Source organism: Chinchilla lanigera, unplaced genomic scaffold (genome assembly GCF_000276665.1).
Source record: "Chinchilla lanigera isolate Chin_1 unplaced genomic scaffold, ChiLan1.0 scaffold00011, whole genome shotgun sequence".
NCBI lineage: Eukaryota > Metazoa > Chordata > Mammalia > Rodentia > Chinchillidae > Chinchilla > Chinchilla lanigera.
In genome coordinates, this window is record NW_004955412.1 from 30,817,151 (window position 1) to 30,829,529 (window position 12,379).

The following is a 12,379-nucleotide window of genomic DNA, read 5'->3' on the forward strand; positions in this document are numbered from 1 at the left end:
TTCCATGGATTAAAGACAAAATTTTAATAATTTAGGTACTTTCGAGATAGGGAAGTCCTGTCACTGCAGAGAAGTTTGCCCATCCACGTCTGCCCAACACTGTCAACCACCAGTGCCTTCTGAACTTAGGACTTTCTAAGACATTGTCCTGAACTCTGCCTATAGCTGACAAAGGCTGTGAAGTGGAAAACAGCCGGGAATAAATGACTTCAAACCCAGCCTGACCTCTTCTGAAGCGGGACTGCCAGGCAACACCAGACCTTGCACCTCTGACCCCTCTCCTCCTGCCAACTCTCCTTTGGAACACAGGTCAATGACATTTATTTGCAAAGGGCTACAGAAGAAACAGTTTGGGTATACGGACCATGCAGCCTCTATGGCATTAATTAATTTTGCATTCTAAGTTGAAGGCAGCCATACATACTACTTAAATGGATGAGAACAGTCTGTTCCAAAAAATTTTTGTTTATATAAGAACTGGTGGCCTGTGCCAAAAACCTAGTCTGTGACTCTGGGTCTACAGAAAAACAGAATGTACAATGAGTGAACTAATGCAAAGTCTGTGCTATGAAAGTAGCACCTCACTGTCCTTCCTCTACGCTCTGTCCATGGCTGTGGACTTCATGTGAATGGCTGTGCCACAGATAACATTGGCACATGAAAGTAGGGATGATGATTAGTCCCAACACCATCTTCAAGAGGCAGTGCCAAACTAATCCTGTTTCAGGGAATTCACACTACCTTACTTCCTACACGTTTTCCCCATCTTACAGCCTTGCAACTATATATAGACATCAGGTTAGCCACCAACTTAACAAAATTCTTGCTCTTTTCTCATTCTGGTCAAAAGAATAAGACTGGGGTGGGGCACTGCAGCTCAGGTTTCTATTTGACAAAGATATACTATAGGTTCTTTAAAAAAATAAGTTACATAAAATTTTCTGGACACAAATCTCGTATCAAGACCTTGAGTCATAAAGACCAGAAGATAAAAATACCACTGTCACATCAAATGAGGCTCATCTACCACCTGCCACTGTGTAACTGGTAAGCCTTCCCTACTCGCAGGGGTGAACTTTGGCTTGTATGATGTAACTGTGACCTCCCACACTACCGGAACCTTCTCCTGGACTGGTACAAGGCAGAGTCGGCCTGAACTGGGACTCTATTTGGAGCACGACAGCAGAATCTAGGCTGCTCTTGCTTTCATCCTCCCACTGGCCTGCCTCAGGCAGACAAGCTCAGGGGAAGACGCAGCCCCCTGCTCCCTTCCTTTCAGCCAGAACAGATCAGGCGTGGTCCCTCATGGAAGCTACTCTCAGTCACTGCTGTTCAGGTGTCCGTCTAGGAGACGGAGCTGTGGTCACAACAACCGTGGAGACAGCTTTGGAGGGACCGGAAGCTGTGCCCTGCTGGAGATGGGAAGCGGGGACAGTCTGGATGCGCACCTGTTGAAAAAAGACAAGGTCTGGTAGGCAGATTGCAAGCGGGCTCAGCAGTTAAAAACAGGAAAACAACAAAACACCTGATCAGGCAGAGCTGCCTCAGCCTTACCTGTGTGGCCTGACCTTGTTGCTGAAGCTGCTGCAGCTGCTGGGCAGTAAGGAAGCTAACAGGTTTGTTGCCAGCGATGAGCTTGGTACCTGCCGGCATGGTCGTGAGAATGATATTGCGGCCCAAGCCACTGAGGCTGTGGAGGGAAAGCAGGTGTAAGGGATAACCATATTGCAGGATACTCTTCCAGCCCAGATCCAGAACATGCACGCAAGGTCAACAGGGAGGTCTAGTGCCCCATGAAAATTCCAGCATTCTGGATTCAACTGGAACCAGCACTAAGACCATGCTCCTTCTACTTCTATGTCTCTCGCAGCAGAAAGAGACAAACAAGCCCAAAAGCCCCCAGTGTGAAGAATAAAATGGCCCTAGGCTCTACACCCTTACCAAGCAGAAAAGCAGGACTCCAGAAAGGTGTGCTCTTGGCAAGGCACCCTCCCCAGCTCAGCACTGTAGAGGGCACCGTGCTCCTTGTCCCTATTTAAGTCAGGGCACAGGAAAATGTCACCTGCTCAAGGGGAGGATCCTCAGTCCGACCTGAGGCTCACACCACCTCTAACCCAGCATATCCCACCCACCCCTTTTTTGCCTTTCTACCACTTAATATATTACTTTTTTATAATTCCTCTCCCTGCTCTACAATGTCAGCCTGCACAATACTAGGAGTTCAATAAATATTACTAATGAGCTCAGAAAGGAAGAGAGACCCTGGCAAGGGCAGGGGAGAAAGCAAAAACACCACACAAATTTCCCTTGTTAAAAGCACCCTAGGCCCTGCCAAGCTGGGCCCTTCCCTACAAATAGCGCTCACTTGGCTCCAAGGTTGCCTTTGATGATGGGGGCTGTGACCACACTCTTGCCCTTCATCGGCTGGCTAATCACAGAGAGCGGGACTGTGATCCGAGTAGGCAGCTTCCCCTACAAAGAAAGCGCAATCAGTTTCAGTGGCATAGCAGGAGATGAGGAAAACCACCAAGTGTCACCTAGAGAGGACAAAGGAGGAGCATGCACTATAGACATTTTTAGTCCCTACCAGGAATATAGACCTAGGCAGCCCTACAAAACAGTTCACCTGCCACTGAGATGTCAACTGACCTGGCAGCATCTTCTTTCATGCTGTCTCAAGGGCAGCAACTTATCTGTTTTCATTAGGATAAAACCTGTACCTCAAGCACAAAGGCAAGTGTGTATTCACTTATGCATATGCCTAGATTCTGAGCCCGAAAGGCAGCCTACACACCTTGGTGCTCCCAACACAGAGACTGTGGTGAAACAAACATGAGGAAGGATGGGGTGTTCTGGAGTTAACCCAGGAAGTGCAGAGCCCCCCCATCTCTGGAATGCAGGCTCAGTGGGGGAGAACCACAGAGCACACAGAGGTGGAACAAGCCACACTCTCCAGGTGCTTTCTGTTTCTCCCACACACAGGAAAGGTTAGCTTGGGAACACTAATAATAAAGTCAATCCAGAGAAAAGGGCAACCTCAAAGTCAAGAAGGCATGAGAAGAACCACAAAGAGGATGACGACAAGGAGAAAAAGAGAATCTTAGGGGTTTCAGGAATACTGAGATGGTCACTGTTCCCACCACCTGTTCTTAGGCTGCCTCATTTCTAACACTTGACTGCTTGGTTGGTTTTTATTCATGGTGCTGGAGAACAAACCCCAGGTTTCAGACATGCTAGGCAAGGGCTCTGCCACTGAACTTATTCCAAGCCCAGTGTTTTACTACATTTATACATTAACCTGGAAAAGGCGTGGAGAAGACTAATTCTGAAGTGGCCAGGCACTGACAGGGCAGCATGCCACCTCTGCCGAGCATACTCACAATCTCTAACCCACTCCAGATGGCAGCAGGCAAACACCATAAGATGCTGCTTCCATAGGGATTCACTCATGACTTTATTTCCTTCTGAAGGGTGCTTACAGCATCTCAGATCAGCAGTATAGTAATTAGAACTAAAGGTACTGCCTACTACTTCCTGCCCTACCAAATACTCTCCAGTTGTGTCTACCCTGACTGAAGGTAATAAGGACACCCCACTGCAGACCTTCATGTTAGGAGGGTTTAAGAGGGGGGAGAGAGGGGCAGTAGGGAAGCAGTTTCCTTGCTTCCTTACTTCTTCAGGTGTGATATAGAAAGCTAAACAATGTTCTTTTAAACCACACTGTTAGGGTTACTGGTTTGCTTACTTTACTAATGTGTCCTCCTTTATCAGCATTGCCAAAAAAAAAAAAAAAAAAAGAGGACAGACCAGAAGAAAACATTTCTTACATATACAATTATAAACGGCCACCTTCAACAATATGAAAAAGCCAAATACTGCAAGTCTAGCCATGATCTATACATCACTAGAGAGAACAGACCAATCTTCACATGAATGGATGCTCAACCTCACTAGTGATCAGAAAGCAACACTGCCTTCCACCAGTAAGTGCTTTCCACTCAGCTGACTAAGGTCCAAGGAAGACAGCGGGCCTGCTGATGGAAATGTACGCTGATGTGGCCTGTGTGCTAGTGCAACTAGAGCATGTAAGCATCAATACATGCACCTTCATGACTCCTCCTAACCATCAATCTCTACTTCAGAAATACTTCAAGCACATGTACAAGAGCATTCACGGTGGCCTTGGTCGCATGCAACACAACCCATTCTATGGATTGCTGTATTAAAAAGAACACAATGTCTGTGTATTGCCTAGAATAATCCCCAAGACCTTTTTTAAAAAAGTAAGCAAGCAAGCAAGCAACTTTATATGGATGGATGGAGGTCTCAGAAGCCTCATGGTTTGGTTTTGTTTTCTTTAAACTATGTGTATACAAATGAAAATACTCAGGAAAAGGATCAGAAGGATAAATGCCACATTAGCAACAATGATTTGCCCTTATGAAGGGAGAACTGGAGGAGCAGTGGAAGAAACTTTATATTTTACTCTGTGCTTTCAGCACTATTCTTTAATATTTTATAAAATTGTATACATATACTATGCATCTGTAAGTTTTATAAGCTTCAAAAGAAAACAACAAAGTCTACCAGTAAGTAAATCTATTTGGGTCAAATGAGCTGATACAGACAGGGTTTCTACTTCCATTCCTATAGAGACGTTTCCTGAGCAGAGGGCTGCTCTTTACCACGGATGCTACTCACAGCCTGGGACGTGGACACAACTGTGGTGCTGACTGGGACTTGCCGCACAGTGGGGGCTCCTGTCCCGATGCTGATGGGGGTGCTTGCGGCCCCAGAAGCCACAGCCACAGTCTTGGACATGGCAGCACTCATACTAGGCAAAGACACAGTTGAAGAATGGACAGTTCCAGACCCACTGGCTACCGAGGCCCCTGGCTTGGCATGGGTCGCAACAGTGATGGTCTGGCCTGCTTTGGGAGGCATCACACCCAGGCCCTGCACGATGCGGATGGTGGCAGCCGGTTTTGCTTCTGAGGAGGCCACTGTGTTTTTTCCTTTCTGATCTGCCACGCTTACACCAAGGGCTGGCATCAAGCGAAAAGCTGAACTCGAGGTTTCTGTCGGCTTGAGGTCAGGTGTCACTTTGACCACGGTGGTAGCTGCTGGGGCAGATGTAGGCGCACTGGCAGAGCTGGCCTTGGCAGGGCTTTCGGCAGCATGCACGGGGTTGGAGGTGACATGTAGGGTAGCAGAGATGCCTTTGCCTGCAGTGCCACTTCCTGTCCCGAAGAGATCCTGGGTCAATTTGACAGTGGTAACCTGGGACTTGGCCAACGTGGCCATCATGTCCGGAGTGATTCGCAGAACCGTCTGGCCCTTAGCATCTGTGGTGATAGAAGAGGGAGGCAGCCGCAGCACATCCTTACCCTGGATACGGAAGTTAGTGGCTGTGAGTGGAATGCTGTTGCCCGTCTGGGGCTTCACACCAAGCTGCCCAGTGATAGCCACCTAGATGGGGGAAACACCCACTGATAAAAGGATTCATGACACTAACTGGTTACACAGCCAAATCTCCATATAGTTTAAATGTTTACTTTGAAAAATGGTAAACATGCACAGAAACAGAGAAAAATGTAACAAGCCTACATCCTTTACCCAGCATCAGAAATAATCACCTCATGAGTCTTTATCTTCCTCCACTTCTGGGAGGAAGGAGTAGGAGACTGGAATGTTGTGGGGGTTTTTAAGGAGAAAGGGTGCTAGGGATTAAATCTAAGACCTCAGCACTGAGCCACATCTATACTGGAATACTTTAGGTTCCACATTTCCCCAGAAATAAGACTTCACTGGAAAATAAGCCCTAGAATGACATGTCAGGATGCTCAAAATGTAATCCCCAAGACCCAGCTAAGATCGCCAAACACATGCATTTAGTACATCCACTGCAACACACAACAAATGAGTCTTTATAATATTAATATATAATTAAATATAAAAAATTATTACTGGTATTAATACTTAAATGATAGTATAAATTATAATTATTTGTAAATATTCAAGCAGGCACCTTTGGACGAGCAGTAAATGCCTATATAACAGATGAACCAGAGACACTGCCAAATGACCAATCGGATACAGACACAACACACAAATAACATGCACACTTGATTAAAAACAGACATAGCTGTACCTAACACAAATCTTCCTAATTCAATACATACTGTGTTGTAATAGACATACTTAATACCTTCATGTGAAATAAATGTTTTCTGAATTTTGGTGCCCTGAAAATAAGCCCTATTGTATCTTTTGGAGCCAAAAAAATGTAAGAATCAGCCTTATCTTGGGGAAAACACAGTAAAACCAAGATTTATCACTTTACCACTCAAAGCTTATACATATACCTCTAACGTGTCTACTCAGGGTTGGGCCGTCTCCATGTTGACAGCAGCAGTGCAGCCGGATGGCTACAAGCAGGAGCTCTGGGACCAGACTTCCTGCTCTCAAATACCAACTTCCACAGAAGCCCAATCCCCCAGGAGTAATGGGTCAGGCCCCAGCCTGTTCAGGGCTTCCTCTCTGTGGTCCCTGTGCTGCTCCTCTGCCAGAGGTGCCAACAAGCCAGTTCACAGTGGCTCCACCCCACCTCTCCCTCCCTTAGTCCACTCCCACCCACATTCCACTCCAGCGCAATTCTCTGCATTTTAGAAGCAAAATTCCTCTAAAAATCACCTCTCCTCACTGTCTCTGCTTTCTCACCTTACACTCTTTGGAGCCCATTTTCAAAAAACCCACAAACCCACAGTTCAGCTGTGTCCACTCAAGAGTAACATATGGTGAGTCTCATCTCACCACACCTTCACTGCCCCCAAACAGGTGGCTGCTGCTTGATGTAGTTATCTGTCTCTGCGCCCTGGGAGAACTTGAGTTTCCTGAAGGCAGGGGCTTAGTCTACTAATACACCACGCACTCCCCAGTCCTTAGCACAGTGCCTGCCACACAAAAGGAAATGAAGATATTGAATGAAAGGTTAGATCATCACTATGTGGCTCCACTTCCTCATCTATAAATGGGTGTAATGAAAGTGTCTATCCATAGTGCTGAGACTGTCTCACATCTACACACACACAGTTCAATGAAGGCACTTCTCTTAGTACTAAATGCTAGTCTGCCTGAAAATTCTTTGACATGCAATAGTTATCCTTTCACATTCACAACCAGGAAAGCTCCAATGCCTCTGACCATTAGTAGCGATAAACTGAAAGGCCAATAAAATATGGCCATAGGAATTTAACTTAATAAGTTTATGAAGCAGCAACTTTAAATCCAGAAATTCAACTACCAAATGGTGAATTACATGGAAACAGAAGGAATCTCTTGGGCAGCCACAAAGGCTGCACTGCCCTGGATGGGAACTCAATCCTAAGGGTCAAAGATAATAAACCTTTTCTCCACAGGCATGCAATCACTTCAGGAAGCTCACACCCACAGACCCTCAGCTTTAGGACACAACCATCAAGCCTACCCACCTGCTTGATGATGTTCTGCCCTGTGACGTTTTGAATGACAGCAGTTGTGGAGGCACTTGGAGCGGAGCTTCCAGGAGAACTCGCGGCTGGCTTGCTCACAGGGCTGGCTGCTGCTGGGAGACTTGTCACTGTGAGCCCCGTCTGCCCAGGGCCAGGCCGCTGCACAGTGGCTGCTGCAGTCTGTGCTTTGACTGGAACAGTGGCCATGACGGCCTAGTTCAGGGCATGAGATCAAATGCTCGATTAGACAGTGAGATGGAGACCAGTACTTCAACAGGGTCTCCCATGCGTCAGCCCCAGGAAGGGCTCCTCACACTGCCTGAGGCTCACAATGCTGAAAAATCATACAACCAGCCACTGGCATGGCTAAAGACAATGGAAGAAGGCTAAGACTGAGACTCACAGGTTTGAATTCACATTCCACCTCTACGAGGCTTCTTCTATTAGAATCCCAAGTAAATCACTAAACTGCTTAGAAGGTCTGATTTCAAGATGTCAAAAAGAGTAAGTGCTTAACCAACTTTGAACATTAATGAATTATTTTAGTGAACTTCATCAGCAACAGCAACAACCTAGCTTCTCCATTCTTTCCCAACGCTGCCTCCTGACTCATCAGCCGACCCTGGGGTGCACTGCCCCTGTTCCCAATGACCTGAGCTTCCCTGTTTACCTGGGGCACTACTTTGGTCTGTGTGGCAGTGGCTGGCACCCGGATCTGCGGTCCTGCTGGCATCTGTGGCAATGTCGGTGCTGGCCCTGCTGGCTGCTGAGGGACGGCAGGAAGGCTGGGCTGGGCCACCACTCGTACCTGGGGGAGCCCAGCAGAGCCAGAGTGGCTCACAACCCGAGCAGTAGCCTGAGAACTGGGCGGAGTCTGGCTGGAAGCTGGGGAAAGCATTGTTCCTAACTGTGGCATTGTTGGTGAGGACACCAGAAGAACCCTATGAGGAAAATCAGGGAAAAAGCAATACCAAAAACTTAGGAGAAGAACAAAAAAGGACTCTAGGAAAAAGCTAGAGAAGAAACAGGGCACTTACCCTGAGTTGGACTTCGCTGGTTCAGAGACAGTGGTAGGACCACTTTTGTTCACTGACGACACAGGTGGAGGGGAGATGGGTGTAGCGGGCAACGCTGGTGTGGTGGGGGTTACAGGAGTAACTGGGGTGGGTGGCATGCTGGAGTCACTAAGGCTCATCTGGCTCTGCTCAGAAGTGCCACTGCTGAGGACCTTCATGGAACTCTCCTTGTTACTGGACTTCTAGAAGGAAGAAGGAAGTCACCATAGGTATCTCAAGACCATGGGCCCTATGGCCCCTGACGCACAGAGCTAAGTGAAAGCCACGCATGCATCCAGCTGTTCCACCCGAATTCCTCAGGCCGATGTTCACATGAGGTCACTCACCACCTTGGAAGGGGGCTTGGGTTTTTGCTGAAGAGCTTTTCTGGCTTTAGCTGCAGCTGCTTGGGCTTGGTGAATCCGCTCTGTGAATAAGAGTGGTAACTTCAACAAGACTTTGACCATGACATACTGAAGAGAGGGGCTTCTTTAAAAACCAAGGCCTTGCTGTCAGCCTCACTGCTGGACTGCATCCTGCCTCCATAAATCTCCTGCCCAAATGCCAATGAGAAGGATAATGGAGCCAGGAAAGTCAGAAGCACCCCTAGTCTAGCTGGACACACTGATCACAGGCCTCACGTACCAAACTCTTCCTCACTCCGGTCGCGATGCAAGTAGATCCACAGCTTTCGTCCAATATCATATTTCACACAAGGGTCTTTTTCATAATGTAGGCGATCCAGTGCACCACTCACTACTGTGTTCACCTAAGATCGGGGCAGAGGGAAGCAAGGGACAAGTCAGAACTAAGTAACGGAACTTGTTTGGACTACAGAGAAAAACCACCGGATCAAAGCGACTGATCTATTTCAGCCCGGCTGTGTCCTCCCAATGGCTCACCAAAGCACTTGGCCAGACAAAATATGCTGTAAGACTGCTAAGATACTGATCTGCTCCTACTGGAAGGATGAAATGAACTCAGTAACTGCAGCAGTCTTTCCCGTACTATAAGCTGAAGGAAAGGTTACAGTCAAATTTGTGCTTCACTGACAGCAAGTTTTTGGCCATCACTATCTGCGTATTTCAAGATGTCCTTTCCTTCTTTTTCGTTTTGTCACTTTTTATTTGTTTGAGGAGGGTTCTCACTCTGTTCTCAGGCCAGCCATGAGCTTGTGATCATCCTGCCCCAGCCTCTCGAGCTTGATTACACCGCACACAGCAACACATCTAGTTTTTTCAGTTGTTTAAAAATTTATGTTGAGGGGCTGGGGATGTAGCTCAGCAGCACAGCGCCTGCCTGGCAAGTGCAAGGTTGAGTTCAATTCTTAGTTCCAAAAAAAAGTTTATGTTGTGTGTGGCACAAACACTTGTGATCTAAGGGTTCGGAAGGATGAAGTAGGAGAATCGTGAGTTCAAGACCAGCCTGGGCTGCACAGCAAGTCCATCTCAAATCCCTCTCTCCACGTTTAAAAAAAAAAATTTTTCATTAGCATCTGCAGCTGTGGGGAACATGCAGCTCACTGGTACAGTGCTGCCAGGCATGCGTAAGGCCCTAGAGTTGAGGTTCAGCACAAAAGAAAAAAGTGATCCATTTCCTGGTGAGTTTTCTTAAATCCATTCTGAAACAAACAGTTCAAAGCTGTTTCTCCAGCCTACCTGAGTGCTAGTGACATCTGGAGCAAGAAACTGAGAATCCTTGAGCAGCTCACAGATCTCTGCCCGTGTGCCTTCTCCATTAGGCAGGCGAGCAGCGGCATCCCGAACTGATGGCACCAAAAAGCAAAGTCCAGGAGTCAGGTCACAGTTCTGCTGAGGAATAACAGCCCAACCCGTGCTGGGGCGCTGCTGCCTGTGGTTCCTGTTGCTCAGCCTCCCATCAGCGTCAGGAACACATGCCCCCTAGTGGCCAGCAGTCTGCCCCTCGAGTTTCTTACACTCTTCAGTCAGGCAAGACTGAAGGGCAACAGACTCCCTGGCACTCAGTGGGGTCCACGAACTTGGGAAATAAAAATGCGACATCTTTCACTGAAATTTAGCACTTCCTTCAATTATGAACAAAGGTTGTAAACTATGTAATGGCCATGCTGGGACTGTACCACAACTCATACTTTCGTATTTTATAGGTACTGAAGACCACTCAAAATATAATTTACATTCATCCCCATTTGGAAGTTACAGAAGTTCTAAGACCTGCTGTGCAATCTTGTCATTTACTATCATAACAAAAACTTATTTTTGCATATAAATTTTTTTTTAACATCGTGATAGGTTTTTCTACACAAAGGACTTCCTCTAAAGCTCTAGACACTTTGTTTTATGCCTTTAAAAGTGTAACTCTTCGAAGGGATCCACAGGTTTTGCCTGATGGCCAAAGGGATTCATGGTACCTAAAAATCATTGTAGAAGCAAACCCCTACCACTTACTCTGTTTAGCTGGCTTGTGAGAAATTCCTCAATAAACATAAACATGAGCCTAACTTCAGGAAGAAACACCAACTCTTGCCATCAACCTCTAGGGCCAGAATCCCCATTTCATCTCTCACACTCCAAAGCTTCTAAGTAGTAATAAGCCTGACCCGGGTGAAGGAGGTAAGGAGGGGAGTGAGTTTGTGAGGAGAGGACAGAGTTGTCCTGAGAAAAGACAGAGGGTAAGGGGACTGGGATACAGCTCAGTGGTGCAGCACCTGCCCTAGAAAACGTGAGGTTCTGAGTTCAATTCCCAGTACTTCCCACACAAGAAAAGCTACAGGGTGAAAAAATAAGTCCTTGATAACAGATACACATACCAAGAGACAGGATGGTGACATAGGCCGGCCGGTCCGAGCGCAGCAGGGAGTGCTCACGGGCCTTGTTGAGGGAGGTCTCCTTGTCAAACACACCCTTCACTGGGCCCACCACAGATTCGAATCCATGCATGCGAAAGGTGAACGCCTTGTGGGGCTGGCTGTACCTGTAACGCTCCTACCAAGAAGAGAGAAGGCTCATGACTCAGAATGAGTGGGCTTCTCCTTAGAGCTCCTGTATAATAAGGGGATCCATGAGGAGAGATTAACACAAGGAGGAAACCCCAGTGGGAAAAGGATGACCTTCCACAGCCACTGGCAAAGGACAAGGAAATAAAATGCATGTTGCTGAAAGATCATCAACATGGTTCTCTTCCCTTTCTGCACATCACTTCCACCCTCACACCACTTCTGCCTTCGACAAGAATCAGATGTCTAACCAACAAGCAACAGGATGTCTGAGGTGAGGCTGACCTTCCTCCAGGTGGACTCAAGGACAGTGAGCTCACACCTCCCTCTGCACAACCTCATGGACACCAAGCCTTACACTCCTTTTAGGAGTTCCTTACCTGCTCCTGAAACACCCGCTTCTCCTCGCCTGTGCTGGGCCGCACCACATAGTCAGTTCTCCTGGAACACAGAAAGAATTTCCATCAACTCTGAGAGCTGCCAGAGGGCCACAGACCTGCCACCTGCTCTGGCACACAGAATCATTCTCCTCGCAGCTACTGCCAAGTCCACTGTCTAGGTCCTACCAAGCAATTCCTGTTGATATTTCCAATATTACTGGATTCTTAGAAATCCAGAAAAAATACTGCATAGGTCAGAAAGACATCTTTACCTAGCATTTTCAGTACTGCTGCTAAGTAAGCCCAACCTAATGGCAAAAAATTCAGTCCTAGGGAACAAGGGACTTCGAGCATCACAGATTACAGGGGTTATCTTTCCTGCCTCCTAAGGAAATTACTCCTCCCTACTACGTGAACAACACATTTTGACACACTTGGGTCTCTGTGCTGGAGTTCCAAAAGTCTAACTGCAGGGGGGAT

At 47.2% G+C, this 12,379-nt stretch overlaps 1 protein-coding gene across 5 annotated transcripts in view; it reads right to left on the reverse strand.

Annotated features, from left to right (window-relative positions):
- Positions 1-12,379, reverse strand: part of Nfrkb (nuclear factor related to kappaB binding protein) — a 31,842-nt gene continuing 19,463 nt past the window's right edge. For 3 of the 5 annotated variants that reach the window (XM_013511175.1, XM_005378553.2, XM_005378552.2), the window contains exons 15-26: positions 11,900-11,960; positions 11,334-11,508; positions 10,204-10,310; positions 9,191-9,314; positions 8,893-8,972; positions 8,528-8,748; positions 8,161-8,431; positions 7,491-7,703; positions 4,702-5,469; positions 2,366-2,472; positions 1,555-1,690; positions 1-1,448 (exon numbers count right to left, since the gene is read on the reverse strand). In XM_013511175.1, the coding sequence (XP_013366629.1) occupies positions 1,323-1,448; positions 1,555-1,690; positions 2,366-2,472; positions 4,702-5,469; positions 7,491-7,703; positions 8,161-8,431; positions 8,528-8,748; positions 8,893-8,972; positions 9,191-9,314; positions 10,204-10,310; positions 11,334-11,508; positions 11,900-11,960 (2,389 nt within the window). In that variant the 3' untranslated portion in view covers positions 1-1,322. The remainder of the gene's footprint in view (positions 1,449-1,554; positions 1,691-2,365; positions 2,473-4,701; positions 5,470-7,490; positions 7,704-8,160; positions 8,432-8,527; positions 8,749-8,892; positions 8,973-9,190; positions 9,315-10,203; positions 10,311-11,333; positions 11,509-11,899; positions 11,961-12,379) is intronic. The other 2 variants (XM_013511177.1, XM_013511176.1) reach the window with 2 other exon arrangements.